At 53.0% G+C, this 16,700-nt stretch overlaps 1 protein-coding gene across 1 annotated transcript in view; it reads right to left on the bottom strand.

The window, feature by feature from the left end:
- Window positions 1-139: 139 nt before the first annotated feature.
- The window catches only part of ATP2A3 (ATPase sarcoplasmic/endoplasmic reticulum Ca2+ transporting 3), a gene marked incomplete at both ends in the record, with an annotated part of 45,001 nt that continues 28,440 nt past the window's right edge, over window positions 140-16,700 (bottom strand). The window contains 5 exons of the mRNA XM_080713976.1: window positions 140-198; window positions 12,904-12,966; window positions 13,240-13,357; window positions 14,397-14,514; window positions 15,139-15,272. Of these exons, the coding sequence (XP_080570102.1) occupies window positions 140-198; window positions 12,904-12,966; window positions 13,240-13,357; window positions 14,397-14,514; window positions 15,139-15,272 (492 nt within the window). The remainder of the gene's footprint in view (window positions 199-12,903; window positions 12,967-13,239; window positions 13,358-14,396; window positions 14,515-15,138; window positions 15,273-16,700) is intronic.

Here is a 16,700-nt window from a genome sequence, read left to right as displayed (position 1 = left end):
GGCCCGACTGGGGCGCAGGCCAAGCCTCTGGCGGCCTCTGCTGTCAGTGGGAGCCGTCTTGGTGGCAGAGTTCCAGGGGCTTCTTGACCCCGTGGGGAGAGCAGGGCAAGGCGGTGGGGTTGAGGCCAGGAGTCAGAGGCTAGCTGGAGACGCACTGGTTCGGGGGAGAATCTCGGGTACTCAGAGGAGCTCTCGCCCCTAGCCGGCAATGGAGTGCAGGCCAGTCGTGCCCCGGGACAAATAAATTCCCAAAGATAGACAGAGGCGGGGCCAGTGGGGCCACTCAGGCCCTCCCCACAGCCCCTCATGGCTCCGCCTGGGCCCTGCTGGGCCTCCGGAAACAGAGGCTGTTGGCCTGCGGAAACCACCAGCCCCTGGTCACTGAGGCAGAGATAAAGTTATCAGCCAACCCCCACCCATGAACCTGTCAGGACAGAGCTGGGGATCTGGCCAGGGCCTGGGGGGAAGCTGGGGCGGCCTGAGGCTAGAACCCCCTCAGAGCCAGGGACCTGTGCCACCCTCCACTGACCATAACCACAGGACACTCCCAGGGTAGGTGGCTCAGTCCCTGGAGGCCAGAAGAGGGGAGAGAGCTGCCGTGGGTCCTGACCTTCCCTCCCATACCCACAGGCGCTTCTCACCACCGCTCCCTCCAAGCCCAAGCCTGGCCTGTGTGCAACCAACTTCAGTGTTAGGCTGGCACCCCCTTCTCTCCTGCATCTGTCCTACCTCGGCCATGCCAGCTGACCCCCACTTGTGCCGGCAAAGGAGGAGAGGGAGGCAGATGTCTAGATACAGCAAGGGCCACCTGAGCCACACGTTGTCATGGGATCCTGTCCCAGCTCTGCCATGAGCTGGGGTGGGTGGGATTGGGGACCTGGCTTCTCGGAGCCGGCTTCCTCATCTCTAAAAGAGCGATCGTGACACTTTCCTCAGAGGCTGAGGCGCCTGGGGGATTGCTCCCGAGGACCAAGGACTTGAGGCCACTGTTGGGCTCCGGGTCCAAACCCTCTGTGGCCCTGTCCTCCTCAATGTAACTCTGGCCCTGAGCAGGGCTGCCTCACCCACTCCTCATTCTGCAGATGGAGCTCAGAAGGGGATGTGAGCGGCCTAAGCTCCCTATGGGCAGATGGAAGTCCAAGCTGGAAGCAGGGAGTCCCACCAGCCCGCTCCTGCACCACAGGCCAGGCTGCCCCATCCTAAGTGCAGGTAAGAAAACGCCTTTTGGGGCAGGCCCTGGGCTGGGGATGCTGGTGGTCCCAGAACCTGTGTGTGCTGAGCTGCTTCCTGAACTGGCAGGGCCCCCCTTCCAGCCTCTGGGCCCAGCTCCTCATCCAGCACATCAGCCATCCAGTGGGGATCTCTTTTCCCGACTGTCCACCGCCGCCTCTGAGGGGGCGAGAACCACATCCTGTACGTTTTATAGGAAAACATCCAGAGATGCACGGAGAGGGGCCGCAGCTGGCGGCACTCTCCCTGGCCTGATCTTGACCCCAAACAAAAGGGCCTCTCTCCAGCAGATCCACGCCACTGGAACACCAGGACCCAGAACAGGAGCAGCCATCCCCGTGCCCCTCTGGATGCCCTTCTCCCTGGCCTCTGGGACCATGTTCTGAAGAGGAGCCCGCACCAAATGAAGGAGCAGGGGAAGGGGAGAAAGAGGGAAGGAGAGGAAGAAGGTAGAGAAGCAGGGAGGGAGGAAGGAGGAGGAAGGGAGGCAGACAGTGTTCAACTTCTGTCTGTCCCTCTCCCTCCTCTTCCTCTCCATCCTCTTCCTTTCTTCCTCCTCCTTTCCCTTCTCCTCCTCTTCCCCCTTCTCTTTTTCTTCCTCTTCCTCATCTTTTTGTCCTCTTCTTCTTTTTCCTTCTCCTTCTCCTTTTGCTTCTCCTCCTCCTTCTCCTTCCCCCCCTCCTCCCCCTCCTCCTCCTCCTCATCTGCCTCTCCTTCCTCCTCCTCCTGTTCCTCCTGCCCCTTCTCTTTTTCCTTCCCCTCTAAGGAGTGAGGCCTGCAGATGTACAGATGGACCAATGGACATCAGACTTGCTTTGAACACACACTTATGCATCTGTAACAGCCTGGTCCTGCCATTCAGAAACCAGACCATCGTGGATGATAGAGCTAGCTGTCTGGAGATATTAGCAGATACAATGTGCAACCAAAGACCTAAGTTTCTTCTCTTCCTAATCGCCCTGCAAGAGTCAGCCAGCCGGCCCATGGGGTCAAGGTCTCTCCCACTGGTTCTAAAATGCATCTTTCTTGCCCTGGGCCCTGTCGCCAGCATCCTCAGGGACAGGCTTCTAGGTTTATTCTCGGTGTGGTGGGGTGGTCAGATTTCCGCACACTGGAGGTCTTTGGGTTGTCTTACGAGGTAGATGTAGAATCCCCATTTTACAGATGCAGAAACTGAGGCTCCAGAAGTTGACTACCTGGCCTAAGGTCAGAATGGATAGTTCTCATGTCTGCTGGTGGCTAGAAAGGAGGCTCCCCAAATTCTGAAGGCTTGGCCCAGGGCCCACTCAAAGACTCGGGCTCTTGAGATCCGCCAGGCCTGCCTTATAAGCCCAAAGGCTGAGTGGCCGTTTCGGGGACTGGTCCAAGCCTTGTAGGGAGACAGGACCCAGCTGCCAAGCACTCAGCCCCAGGATGGCTGCCCCTGTCTGGCTAAATTTAGCAGTTCTGTGGAGGGGGTTGGTGCCCATCCCGAAGCCACTGCCCAGGTCTGGAGGCCAGCCCGAGCCCTCAGGGGTGTGTGCACAGGCCCCCCACATTCCTCGGCCATCCACGTCCCAAGGACGCTGCACCACACCTCACTTCAATTCTAACAACATCTGGGCCTGTCAGTGTCGCAGGAACTCAGTGCCCCTCAGGCACGGCGGAAATGGGACTCCTCCTGGCTCTGACCCTTACCCAGGCTGGAGCCCATCCTCCCCAGTGTCCCGGGCCCTGCTGACCACCCTCCATCCCTTAGGCCCCAGCCTCCCGTGGAATAAGGGAGCTGCTGGGGATGGCCTGGGGATGCTGGGGATGGCCTCTCCAATTCTGAACACTTGGGGTGCTCTGTCTCCTCAGCTCCTGAGGATGTGGAACCCTCCCTACCCACATGGCAGTCACACACCCACCCACCTCTCTAGCTCCCAGCTTTATCTTTTCTTTTAAATCAAACTAGGTTGAAGTATATTGACATACAATAAAATGTACCCAAGTATGATGGCGCACATCTGTAATTCCGTGACTTGGGAAGCTGAGATGGGAGGATTACAGGTTAAAGGCCAGCCTCAACAACTTAGACTCTTGGCAACTTAGTGGGACCCTGTTGCAAAATGAAAACCAAAAAGGGCTGAGGGTGTAGTCTGAAGACAGAATGTCCTTGAGTTCAAACCCCAGCAACAAAAATAAAATAAAGCCAGGTGTGGTGGCGTACACTTGTAATCCCAGCACTTGGGAGGCAGAGACAGGAGGATTGCACAGATTCAAAGCTCTCAGCAATTTAGTGAGACCTTGTTTCCAAATAAAATATAAAAATAGGTCTGGGAGTATAGCCTGGAGGTAGAAAAGCCCCTGGGTTCCACACCCAGTACCATAAAAATAAATAAGTAAAATATACCTATTTTCAATGAATTCTGACAAATGCCATGTAGTGATCGCCCAAATTGATCATTTTGTAGAAGGCTGGACTTCTACAGCAGTCTGTCTTTACCTGGCCCCCAGGCCTGGGCAATCAATGACCTACTTTGTTACTGTGGCTATGTCCTGACTTTTCCAGAACTTCATAGAAGTGGAAGCCCACAGAATGAGCTCTTTGGTGCCTGGCACCTCTCACCCAGCACAGTGACTTGAGCTTCCTCTGCATGCCCCTGCTGAGGACTATTTTGCTGTGTGGGCATCCCACTGTTTATCCATTTGTTGGACTTTTGGGGTCCTGAAATGAGTAAATCCACTACAGACAGCTGGCTCAGGTGTCTGGGTGACCCACCTTCCTTCCTCTCGCCTGCCCCTGCTCATTCATTTCTGCCCTGCAGCCCCGAGAGGGATGGAGCATGGGGACCCGCGGGCATTGGGGCAGCTGAGCCAGAGGAGCGTGCTGGGGCCTGCCCGGGAATTCCCTCCTGGGTGAGCAGCTGTGAGGTAGGAGAGCTGTTTACCTTGGACGCCCTGTCCTCGCCCGAGGACTTCAAGCTGTGGGCTGGACAGAGCTGGACGTGGGCAGGTGGGGGTGGGGGAGCAAGGCAGCCTTGGCCATGGAGCCCAGGGCCTGCTGGGAAGGCAGGCAGCACACCTTGGGTTCCTCCTCTTTCAAATGGTGTCCTAATCCAGCTTAGGCTGCGTGGACAGGCTGGTTGAAGACCCTGTGAGATGAGTGTGCGGAGACATGGTGTCTTATAGGTGGAAACAGACCTCTGCCTCCCTGGCTCCTGCTGTGAGCTCTGCATCCCTTCCATGTCCCCCCCCCCAACTTCCTGAAAAGGCAAAGGAACCAGGAGCCCCCTCGGTCAGGGCCTGTCTCCTCTGGTCCTGGCTAGCTTCACAGACAAGTGCCGTGTGGCCGTGTGGCCACAGCAGGCTCATGTTCAGAAAAATGCTCTGCCATCACTGTTGAATTGATTTATTTTGTGGTACTGAGAATGGAACTCAGGGGCACTCCACCTCTGAGTTACATTCCATAGTCCCTTGTTGCTTTTTGAGACAGGGTCTCACTAAATTGCTGTGGCTGGCCTCAAACTTGCCATCTTCCCGGCTCAGCCTCCTGATTAGCTGGTATGACAGGTGCGTGCCACTACGCATGGCCTATCACTGTAACTATTATCATTTATTATTATTCTTGGTACTGCAAATTAAACTCCGAGGGTTCTACCTCCAAGCTACACAAGTCCTATCTTTCAGTCTGAAACAGGATATTGCTAATTGTGTAGACTGCCCTCCATCTTGTGATCCTCCAGTTTCAACCTCCCAAATACTGGGATCACAGGTATGGACCACTGTGTCTGACATGTCTCAGTGTTTTAAACAAAGGGCTCCATGTTTGCATTTTGCAATGGGCTTTGCAAATTATGCAGTTGGCTCTGCCTGCGTGGCCCCGTGGGCAGTGCTTGAGCCTCCTTCCCAGGACAACTGGCTAGAGGACAACACGAGGCCTTCGTGATGTGTCCTCCCTCCAGAGGTGAGAAACAAGCCATGGCTGCTCCCCCCGGGGCCTGCTTCCAGAAGGCAGGGCCACCTGGGCAGCCCAGATCATCTCAGCTGCCTCGCAGAGGCCCCCAAGACCGTGAGAATTGAGGGAGCCTTGGGAGGTGGGAGACCCTTTGGAGCTGGTCATAGAAGGGCCAGAGGCAGATGAGGACTGAGGACTGAGGGGAGGGAAAGAGCAAAAGAGGAAGTTCAGGGAGAGCACAGGACTTACAGAACTGCCGGGGCTGGGGGGACTCCCTATGGGGAGCAAGGGCTTCTCCTGAAATTCAGTTTTCAGGCCCAGCCCTGTCTCCGGCTACCATGGACCCCTGCTCCCAACCTTGGTTTCCTTAGCAGTGCATACAAATCATAAAAAGGTTCAAAGGCCTCGGGCTTGTGTTCTACCTAAGCACTGTTCATGGGAGAAGTCGGCCTCATCCTCTGCACCTGCCGTGGGGGTGTGGCTCTGGGTAAGTCAGGGCCTCCCCAGAGATTTGTCTTGGAGGAGACCGATCTTGGTGATGCAGGGACCCCAGGCCTTCGCTTTTCTGAGTGGCTGTGGGTATGGGTTATGGGTGGGCCCACACTCCAGAAAACACCGCTGGCAGCCCCAGGCATGCGACCTTTATTTCTCTACCAGACAGCAAGTCAGCAGGTGGGTACAGGGCCCTCTCCCTGCCAGGACACCCCCAGCTCTCTCACAGCCCTTCTAGAACCTTCAAGAAAGAGAGGGAGGAAGTACAGGGGAAGGGGAGACAGAATGTGGAACCCTCTCTGTAAGGTAGGCTGATGGGATTTTGATTCTGGTACTGGACAGGGATGTGAGTCTTGATTTATGTCTCAAATAATCATTTTGTACACTCGAGGAGGAGCAAAGATACAGACAGGTATTTACTATTTTCTGCTATACTTAGCTAGTTTTTGCCAAAGGAACAAAAGCTAAGTTAAGGGAAAATCCTATGGATGGAATTTATCTTCCGACCATCTGACACAGGAACCATGTGGAGATGGAGCCTCTGGCAAGAAGGGAGGGAGAGGAAGTGGCCTTGGGTGACAGCCATCTTTTGTGACATTCTTTCAGAGCATGTGAGAGAGAGTGTATGTGTACAGGGGTGAGCAAAGAGTGAGGCCGAGAGTCTAGCAGACTCAGAACCACTCAGCTGTGCAGAGATAGTGGCACGGCCGGCTGGGTGGAGGACACAGCGGTCAGTGGCGCTAAGGATGTCTGGGGTCTCAGGCACCAAGGACAGGGACAACAAATTTGATTCTGCTTGGCAAAGCAGGCAACGCCAAGTTGTTTGCTTAGGATGAGTAAACTTGAGCTGGGGAAGTGGGTGGAGCCCAGCCCCTCCCCCGCTCCTGTGTCCCCCCCCTCTCTGACCCTTCACCGCCCCCTCCGGCTTGTGCATATAAACAGAAACAGGCTCCAGCTCTCAGGAGCCGACTTGGTGGAGGCTGAGCCAAGTGGAGGGGCTGCCTGCCTTGCTTTGCACAGCTGGGCCCAAACGGCCCTCTTGGACACCTCTGCCAGTGCAGAGGCTCCGGGCACCAAGTAAATGCCCAGCCTCGGAGGAAGGACATCATGCCCTGGAACCTGCTGGATGAGCGGGTGGGGCTCCGCGTCGCCGATCTGCTGCCTGTTCTGGCTCCTTGGCAGCCCCTTGGCAGCCCCAGGCTCAGCTCCTGGGCCAAGGCTTCGGGGAAAGGGGGCTCTTCCCAGGATACATGAACTGCAGAGCCCCAGGTCACGTGGACGTGGGGACAGAGACCCAGGACTGAGCCTGGGTGTGGCCACTGTGGCCCAGGCAAAGGGTGAGCACAGTGGCAGAGTGGGACGGGGACAAAGGCTTGGGCGGCATCAGTCTGAGGTGTACACTGGAGACTCAGCTCTGTCCCCAGCTCTCACTTGTGGTCCTTTTTTTCTGGAAGAAAAGCCAGAGAGCATGTTAAGAGCTTTGTGTGCATCCAGACGTGGCAGCGCACACTTGTAATCCCAGTACTTGGGAGGCTGAGACAGGAGGATCACAGGTTTGCGACCAGCCTCAGCTACTCAGTGAGGCCCTCCACAACTTAGAGCCTGTTTCAAAATAAAGAATGAAAAATAGGGCTGGGGTATAGCTCGGATGTAGAATGTCCCTGGGCTCAATCCCCAGTACCACCAAAAAAGAAAAAAGGAAAAAAAGGAAAAGAAGTATGTGTGGAGAGTGCTCCAGGCTGCCTTCCACCCTCCGTTTCTCCCGTGGCCTCTCTCTGGATCCCATCTGTCGGAAGCCCTTTCAAGGACCCTCCTGGGTCTGTCCCACTCAGCCCTGCAGCCCTCTCCCTGCTCAGCCTGACGGCCGCTCAGCCACACCTGGCAGAGCCAGGGGCGGAGCTGCCCTGGCTCTCTCGGGCTGCCCTGGCATCCAGAGTTCTCCCAGGACAATCCAAGTCATCCCTCATAAATAACATGGAAGCCACAGCAACAGGCCTCAGCAAAACTTCCCTAAAAGGCCACTTGGCTGGCTTAGGAAATAAAGGGTCCCCTCTCTCACCCCTGCCCTGCCTGGCTCTAGGAGGCCCAAGGGACTGTAGCTGCCCGCTGTCCGCCCAGGGCAAAGCTGTCTGGACTTCAGGGAACATTCTTCACCCCAGCCTGGGTCCCTCCTGATAGCCAGGTAATATCCTTCCAGCCAAACTTCCCAGAGATTGTAGTGGATGTCTCTAGCCAATGGTGGAGGCAGAGGTGTTGCCTGAGACCAGCTCATCCTGGGGCAGGGCTTGTTCTCCTCCCCAGACCAGTGGGATGGGACTCAACAGCCTTGCTGCTGCTTTTTTTTTTTTTTTCCCTTTTTTCCAGTATTGGGGATTAAACCTAGGGGCATTTCACCTCTGAGCTACAACCCCAGCCCTATTTTTATTGTTTGTTTTTGAAGCAGGGTCTCAGTAAGCTGTGGAGGCCTCACTAAGTAGATGAGGTTGGCCTCAAACCTGCAATCCTCCCGTCTCGGCTTCCCAAGTACCGAGACTACAAGTGTGTACCACCACACCTGTTTAATTTTTATTTTGAAACAGGTTAATGAGAGTCTTACTACCTGCTGAGGTTGTCCTGGAACCTGCGATCCTCCTGTCTCAGGCTCCCAAGTACTGGAATTACAAGCGTGCGCCTCCATGCCTGGCTGCTTTCCTGTTTGTAGTTTCACCCTCTCCAGTCGGCCTTTCATGGCTGCCACAGGCCTTCTACCCTTTTACCCACTGTGCCAAGGGTGATGTCCAGGCCTCTACCTTGGCATCAAGACTCCTGCTGACCCCGGCCTCATCTCATTAGAGATATGAGAATATAATTAGATCTTTTCTATCAAATGAATTCCTTGACTTATGCTCCATTTTGTAAAACTGCCACTATGTAACCTTATGTATGCTTGTATTTTTGTAAAGATAGCATTTTCTGGAAACTGTGAGTACCAGCCCTTCCCCCTGGCACCCCCTCTAGCCAATGGCATTCAGACTGTGAAGCCATGTTCCCACGACTAGGAGCACAGCGCAGAAGCCCCCACCGGAAACGAATGGCCAGCAGTTTTCCACCATGCTGTTCCTGTGTGCCTGACTTACTGTGGCAGGATCCTTTCTTTGTTTTTTGTTTTTTTGGTGGTACTGGGGGTGGAACCCAGAGGATTTCTACCTCCGGGCTATACTCCCAGACCTTTTTTATATTTTATTTGGAAAGAGGGTCTCACTAAGTTGCTGAAAGCCTCACTAAGTAGCTGAGGCTGGCTTCGAACCTGTGTGATCCTCCTGTCTCAGCCTCCCAAGCGCAGGGAAGCAGGATACTTTTTTGCAAGAAAGTAAAATTCACCTTGTTGAGCTGCTTTCAAATATGTCTTTTTTTTTTCAGTACTGAAGATTGAACCTAGGAGCATTTTACCTCTGAGCTACACTACAGTCCTATTTTTTATTCTTTATTTTGAAACAGAGTCTCACTAAGTTGCAGAGCGCCTCACTAAGTTGCTGAGGCTGGTGAGAACCTGTGATCCTCCTGTCTCAGCCTCCCAGGTACTGGGACTACAAGAATACACTACCACACCCAGTTTTCCAAATATGTGTCTTCTCTTATAATACCATGAAAATGTCTTTCTTTCTTTCTTTCTTTCTTTCTTTCTTTCTTTCTTTCTTTCTTTCTTTCTTTCTTTCTTCTTTTTTTATTTTTTTGCGGGTCTAGGGATGGAACCCAGGGGCATTCGAGCTCTGAGCTACATCCTCAGCCCTATTTTTTATTCTTTATTTTGAAACGGGGTCTCACTAAGTTGCAGAGGGCCCCACTAAGTAGCTGAGGCTGTCCACGAGGATCCTACTGTCTCAGCCTCCCAAATGCTGGGATTACAAGCATGCGCCACTACCACGCCTGGCCAGAAATTTATTTCTAACAGAGACAGGCCTAGCCACTTCCCTTCCAGGTTCATTCTGGTCCTTTCAAATTTCTGCTTTAAGCCCAAATCGTCTAGATACCACCCCTAAACCAAGCCTGGCAGAAAGTGCCCCCTCCTAGCCCTTCTGATCTTCCCCATCCTGCTACGCTTACTCTTCCTGCCAGAACCAGGAATCCTGCCTAGCAGCCAGCACTGGGTGGCACTGAATGGCATCCGAGACAGGTTTTAACCCATTGGCCGAGAATGTTATCCACAGCCGACTTTTCTCATTTCTAAATTTTACCAAGAAAACTTCCCAAACTCCCTGGCAATCATGGCCACTAGGGAAGTCTCTTTGAGGAAGAACAAGGAGTGACCCAAGCTTCCCACATCCCTGGTTCTGCAGGTGAGTCGGTACAGCCAGGGTTGGTCAGAGATTTTCTGGGAGGGCACACCTGTGCTTTGGCAGAGCTGGGAGGCCTTGGGGCCTTGTGGGGAGTCTCGGGTGAGACCCATTTCCTCTTCGGCACCTCCCTGGGTGTCCACAGAAGTTAAGCCAGCAAGAACAATGCTGGAAGGCAGAATGGTCCAGTCCAGCTCCCTCAACCCCACCCAGGGGCTGCAGCAGGTCCTCAGCACCCACCTCTGCCCTCTCGGGGGCTCTACATGAGTCTGGTCACTCCCTGGACAGATCTGTGGTGGCCAGCTCCTCCAGAGACACTGGCGCATTTGGGCCTTTTTAAATTTTATTTTGAGCCGGGCGTGGTGGCGCACACTTGTAATCCCAGCGCTTGGGAGGCTGAGACAGGAGGATGGCACAGGTTCGAAGCCAGCCTCAGCTACATAGTGAGGCTCTCAGCAACTTAGTGAGACCCTGTTTCAAATAAAGTATAAAAAAAATAGGTCTAATGCCGGGCATGGTGGCGCACGCTTGTAATCCCCATGCTTGGGAGGTGGAGACAGGAGGATCACGCTGGTTTGGAGACAGTCTCGCTGGCTTAAGAGACCCTGTTTCCAAATTTAAAAATGTAAAATAGGTCTGGGAGTGTAGCCCAGAGGTAGAAGGGCTTCCAGGGACCCCAGTTCCACACACACACACACACACACACACACACACACACACACACACAACACACAATAAATAAATTTTATTTTGTTTGTTTTGGGTACTGGAAATTGAATTCAGGGGCATGCTGCCTCCAAGCCACATCCCTAGCCCTTTTTATTTTATTTTTATTTTTTATATTTATTTATTTATGCAGGTCTGGGGATGGAACCCAGGGTTATTTGATCTTCGAGCTATACCCCTTGCTCTATTTTTTATTCTTTCTTTTGAAACAGGGTCTCACTAAATTGCAGAGGGCCTCACTAAGTAGCTGAGGTTGTCTGCGAACGGTAATCCTCCAGTCTCAGCATCCTGAATGCTGAGATTACAAGTGTGCACTACCATGCCCGGCTCATATACATATATATATATATAAATTTTTTTGGTGGTACTGGGGTTCCTGGAAGCCCTTCTACCTCTGGGCCACACTCACAGACCTATTTTTATATTTTTATTTGGAAACTGGGTCTCTTAAGCCAGTGCGGCTGGCTTCGAACCTGTGCGATCCTCCTGTCTCTGCCTCCTAAGCGCTGGGATTACAAGCGTGTGCCACCACGCCCAGCACTTTTTATATTTTATTTTGAAACAGTGTCCTGCTAAATTGCTGAGACTGACCTCAAACCCATGAGCCTCCTGTCTCAGCCTCTCAAGTATTGGGATCACAGGCATGCACCACCACACTCCCTAGTTTTTTGGTTTGTTTGCAGTGCTGGGGATGGAATCCAGGGCATGCAAAGCTCATACTCTACCATTAAGCTAAAACCCAAACATGAGCCCTCTGTTTTTTTGTTATTTTGGTACTGGGGATTGAATCCAGAGACATTGTATCTCCAACCAACACCTCCACCCCTTTAAAAACTTTTTTTTTTTGAAACAGTCCTCACTAAATTGCCTAGGCTGGCCTCTAACATGCCATCCTCCTGTCTCAGCCTCCCAAGAACTGGGATTATAGGTGTGTGCCACCACACCTAGCTGCCCCAGCCCTTTTAACAAATAAATTAGGTTTGGCATGGTGACACAAAAAGTTAAGACAACCCAGGCATGGTGGCGTACGCTTGTAATCCCAGCATTTGGGAGGCTGAGATAGGAGGATTGCAATTCGTGGACAGTCTCAGCTACTTAGTGAGGCCCTCTGCAACTCTGTGAGACCCCGTTTCAAAATAGGAAATAAAGCCAGGCGTGGTGGCACATGTTTGTAATCCCAGCATCCGGGAGGCTGAGACAGGAGGATTGTGGTTCACAGACAGCCTCAGTTACTTAGTGAGGCCCTTTGCAACTTAGTGAGGCCCTGTTTCAAAATAAAGAACAAAAATAGGGCTGGAGGTGTAGCTCAGAGGTAGAATGCCCCTGGGTTCCATCCCCAGACCCTCACACAAATAAATAAATAAATAAATAAATAAATAAATAAATAAATAAGGAATAAATCCTGGTGTGGTGGCACATGCTTGAAATCCCAACGCTTGGGAGGCTGAGACAGGAGGATTGCTCAGGTTTGAAGCCAGCCTCAGCTACTTAGTGAGGCTCTCAGCAACTTAGTGAGACCCTGTTTTCAAATAAAGTATAAAATAGGTCTGGGAGTATAGCCCAGAGGTAGAAAAGCCCCTGGGTTCCACCCATAGTACCACACACACACACACAAAAAGAATTAAAAAAAATAGGGCTGGGGATGTAGCTTGAAAGTTTAATGCCCCTTAGGTTCCATCCCCAGTACCGCAAAAAAAAAAAAAAAAAAAAAAAAAAAAAAAAGACAAGCCAGTCACAGTGGTACACACCTGTTATTCTAGTACTTGGGAGACTGAGACAGGAGGATGGCAGGTTCAAGCTCAGCCTCAGCAACTTAGCAAGACCCTGGGGACTGGGGGTGTAACTTAGTGGCAGAGCATTCCTGGGTTCAATCCCAGTACTGGAGGAATAAAGAAAAGAGGGCAGGGAGGAGGGGGAGGAGAGTAATTATTTGCAGCACCCAGCAGGGCTGGTCAGCATGGGAGATGGAAGCCAATTGATTGCCTTGAGCCCTATGGAATGACAAGCATGTGATATATTTATAGCTTCCCCCACTGCTCTGTGACTGGGACACATTCCTGCCAGAAGTAGCCCCCAAAGGCCCAGCTGCCCAAAGCAAGCCTCAGCCACTTCCTGGCCCAGCCCAGCCTGCTCCTGTGCATGGCCCTCCCTGCCTGAGCCCTGCCTCCGTCCTCCCCTCCTGGTTAAGATAGACTCTCCCCGTGTACCACCCCAAGGTGACACCGGAGAGGCCAACCAGGTGTGTTCTAGGGTTCAGGAGGTGGTCAGCGGCTGCCCCCGCCAGGCCTGGATGGACAGGTGGAGAGGTCAGGGCCAAGGCCAGAGCAAACACAAGCCCTGGCCATGTAGGATGGCGGCAAGTGGGGGAAGCATGGCAGCATGGCCCGCGAGCCAGCTGGGATCACAGCCACCAGAGCCCTTCCATGTCTTTCAATTCATGACTCAAGAGCATGTGTTGAGGGGGCTGGAGCAGGACCACCCAAGGCCACTAGGCCCTGGTGGCCTTCACAGCTCAGCAGCAGAGGCAGGCTGCAGACAGCAGGGCGGAGGATCACTCACCCTCCACGTGATTCCGGGACAGGTACTTGAGGGCCTCATCCAGCAGGATGACAGGCAGAGAAATCTGGAGCACCACCACCCACTGGTGCCCACTCAGTGGGGTCACCTGGAAGATGAGCTGGCAGAGAGAAGGGGTCTGGTTGGAAGGCCAGCCTGGGCCCCAGTGCCCCGCTTCTGCCACCTGGACTCCAATGGACTCTGCCAGCACTTTTTTTTTTGGGGGGGGGTTATTGATTGGGGATTAAACCCAGGAGCATTCTGTCTTTGAGATACACCCAGTAATGTTTTATTTATTTATTTTGTAGGTCTGGGGGTGGAACCCAGGGGCATTCAACCTCTGAGCTACACCCCCAGCCCTAGTTTTTATTCTTTATTTTGAAACAGGGTCTCACTGAGTTGTGGAGGGCCTCACTAAGTAGCTGAGACTGTCTGGGAACAGCGATCCTCCAGTCTCAGCCTCCCGAATGCTGGGATTACAAGCGTGCGCCACCATACCTGGCTCTGTTTTAGTTTTAATTCTAAAACAGGGTCTCACTGAGTTGCTGAGGCTGTCCTCTAACCTGTCTCAAGCTCCTAAGTACTGGGATTACAGGTATGTAGCAGCATTTCTGGCTTCCATAAGCAGTGTGTGCGTGTATGTGCGTGTGTGTGCGTGTGTGTGCGTGCGTGTGTGTGTGTGTATGTGTGTGTGTGTCTCACTAGGTTGATAAGAATCTCACTACTTGCTGAGGCTGTCCTACAACCTGCAACCTCCTATCTCAGCCTCCCAAATCCTGAGATTAAAGGTATGTGCCACCATGCTCGGCTTCAAGATCTTCCTTGACATCCCATCTCCAGATCTTTGTCCACTGGGTTTCCTCTGGCAGAAGTCCACCCCCACCCCGAAACCCACAGGAATGAATCCCACCCATCCTGTGGGGGGAGTGGAGGGAGTATGGGCTGGGAAAGGCTTGAGGCTGTCCCCACCCCAGGCTGCACGCTCCTCTCAGCAAGGGTCTCCACCTGTTCTGTCCCCAAGTCAGGGGGCTCCTAAGGTGGGGACACATCTGGAGGACAGGAGCCAGCCAGACCTCCCACCTCCCTGCCCTCGAAGCAGCTTCTACAGCAAGGCCCACCCAGGTCCCCTAAGGACTGAGGGAGGGAAAGAGGCAGCTCACAGGCAGGGGTGGCACCAGCAGGATGAGGAAGTGCAGGGCCATAGACACGGCCACGGCAGCCAGCAACCAGGGGTTCAGCCAGGGCGGCATCCGCAGCAATGACTGGTTCTCTGAGACACTGCCAAGGGCACAGGAGCTCGCTCAGGCCGGGGCCTGCTGTGTGTATCACCTCTGCACCTCTGCCACTGCGCTGCAGAGCTGGATGAGTCACCCCTGCAAGCTCGGCCTCCGGCCTGTCCTATCCTGGAGCCTGGACTCCCTTTCTCTGTCCTTCAGGCCCAATCCTGGTCCATCTTTTCAGAGCCCAGTGTTGGCTTCCTTTGTCCCCTCGATGCTGAATCTGACTCTGGAAACTCCTTCTGGGCATCTCTGACAATTAGATCTCAAATCCAGACCTATCTGACCCCTGGACCCCAGTTCCAGACCCCTGACCTCCTGACCCCAATCCTCTACTTTTATGACCTTTGCACACCAATGCTGGACTCTTCTGATCCTGGGACCCTGATTCTGGACCCCTCTTTCCCTCAGGCCCTAACACTGGACCCTCTGGCCCCTGGATGCCAATCCTAGACCTTTCTGACACTCAGTTCCTAATGCTGGCTCCTTCTGGTCCTCAGACCCCAATGGTGGACCCCTCTGGCCCTAGGTTCCAAATCCTAGATTCCTCTGGCCCTCACACCCCAATGCTGGTCCCCTTTGGCCCTTGGACGCCAATCCTGGACCCCGCAGGCCCCCAGCCTACCTGTTGAGAGCGTTGCACATTTCAATGGTCACGAGCACAGACAAGGCCATGGTGGTAGGGAAGTGGGACTCGAAGACCTCACAGTCGATGCCGGCAAAGAGGGGGTTATCTTCAGAGCACTTTAGGAAGTTCCTCTGTGGGTATGGTGGGTGGTGAGTGAGAGAGGGAATGGCCACCCGCAGGAAAAGCAGCAGGCAGAGCCCTGCCAAGGGGTGGGCCCAGGGAGCCCAAGAGGGGTGCCATCCATATCAGGGCCAGAGGGGCTGCACTGAGCACTCGGGGAGACGCTGCCTGGGGCCGGGCTTGGGGGCATAGTGGAATCTCAGTACCTGGGAGGCTGAGAGAGAAGGATCCCAGGCTTGAGGACAGTTTCAGCAACTTAGTGAGGCCTCCACAATTTAGTGAGATCCTGTTTCAAAATAAAAATATATAGGGCCAGGAGTGTAGCTTAGAGTTGGAATGTTCCTGGGGTCAATCCCAAGAAAGAAAGAAAAGAAAAAAGGAAGGAAGGAAAGGAGGGAGGGAGGAGGAGGGAGGGGGGGAAAGAAGGAAGAAAGGGGAGAGAAAGAAAGAGGGGAGAGGGAGGGGGAAGGAAAGGAAAGAAAGAGAAAGAAGAAAGAGGAGGGAGGGAGAAGGAGGGAAAGAAAGGAAGACAGACAGGAAGAAAATTCCATTCCTAGCCAGACATGACGGCACATTCCTGTAACCCCAGTACTTGGGAGCCCATTCCTTTACAACAATTCTGCCATTAAAAATGAGCTCTAATCGCCAGGCGTGGTGGCGCACGCTTGTAATCCCCACGCTTGGGAGGCAGAGACAGGAGGATTGCGCAGGTTTGAAGCCAGCCGCGCTGGCTTAAGAGACCCTGTTTCCAAATAAAAAAATAGGTCTTGGAGTGTAGCCCAGAGGTAGAAGGGCTTCCAGGAACCCCAGTACCACCAAAAAAAAAAAAAAAAAAAAAAAAGAGCTCTACTCGCTGGGCGGGCGTGGTGGTGCACGCTTGTAATCCCAGCATTCGGGAGACTGAGACCAGGATCCCGGTTCGACAACAGACTCAGCTACTTAGTGAGGCCTTTTGCAACTCAGTAAGACCATGTTTCAAAATAAAGAATAAATAATAGGGCAGGAGGTGTAGCTCAGAGGTTGAATATCCCTGGGTTCCATCCCCAGACCCGCAAAAAAGAAAAAAAAAAAAGCTCTACCAGATCCACGGTTTGCTTTTGACATGAGCACGTGCTCTGACCCCACCCCCTTTTACCCAGGCAGTTTTCCTACAATCTACTGTGATGAGATGCTGAACTGAAAACCTTTGGGAGAACTTCTGTCTCATTCTCTTCCATGTTCATAGCTGTCCATCAGCTTGGTTTACTAAACAATCTACACTTGAGAGTCTAATCTCAACATGTAGACTCCTTTATATTTTTGCTTTGAAATAGAGTCTTGCCACATTACTAAGGCTGTCCTTGAAGCTGTGATTCTCCTGTCTCAGCCTCCTAAGTACTGGAATTATAGGTGTATACCACCATGCCTAACCTCTGCTTGTTTGTTTGTTTATTTATTTA

This window comes from Muscardinus avellanarius (assembly GCF_963383645.1).
Source record: "Muscardinus avellanarius genome assembly, chromosome: 16".
NCBI lineage: Eukaryota > Metazoa > Chordata > Mammalia > Rodentia > Gliridae > Muscardinus > Muscardinus avellanarius.
This window is presented reverse-complemented; position numbering and strand designations above follow the sequence as displayed.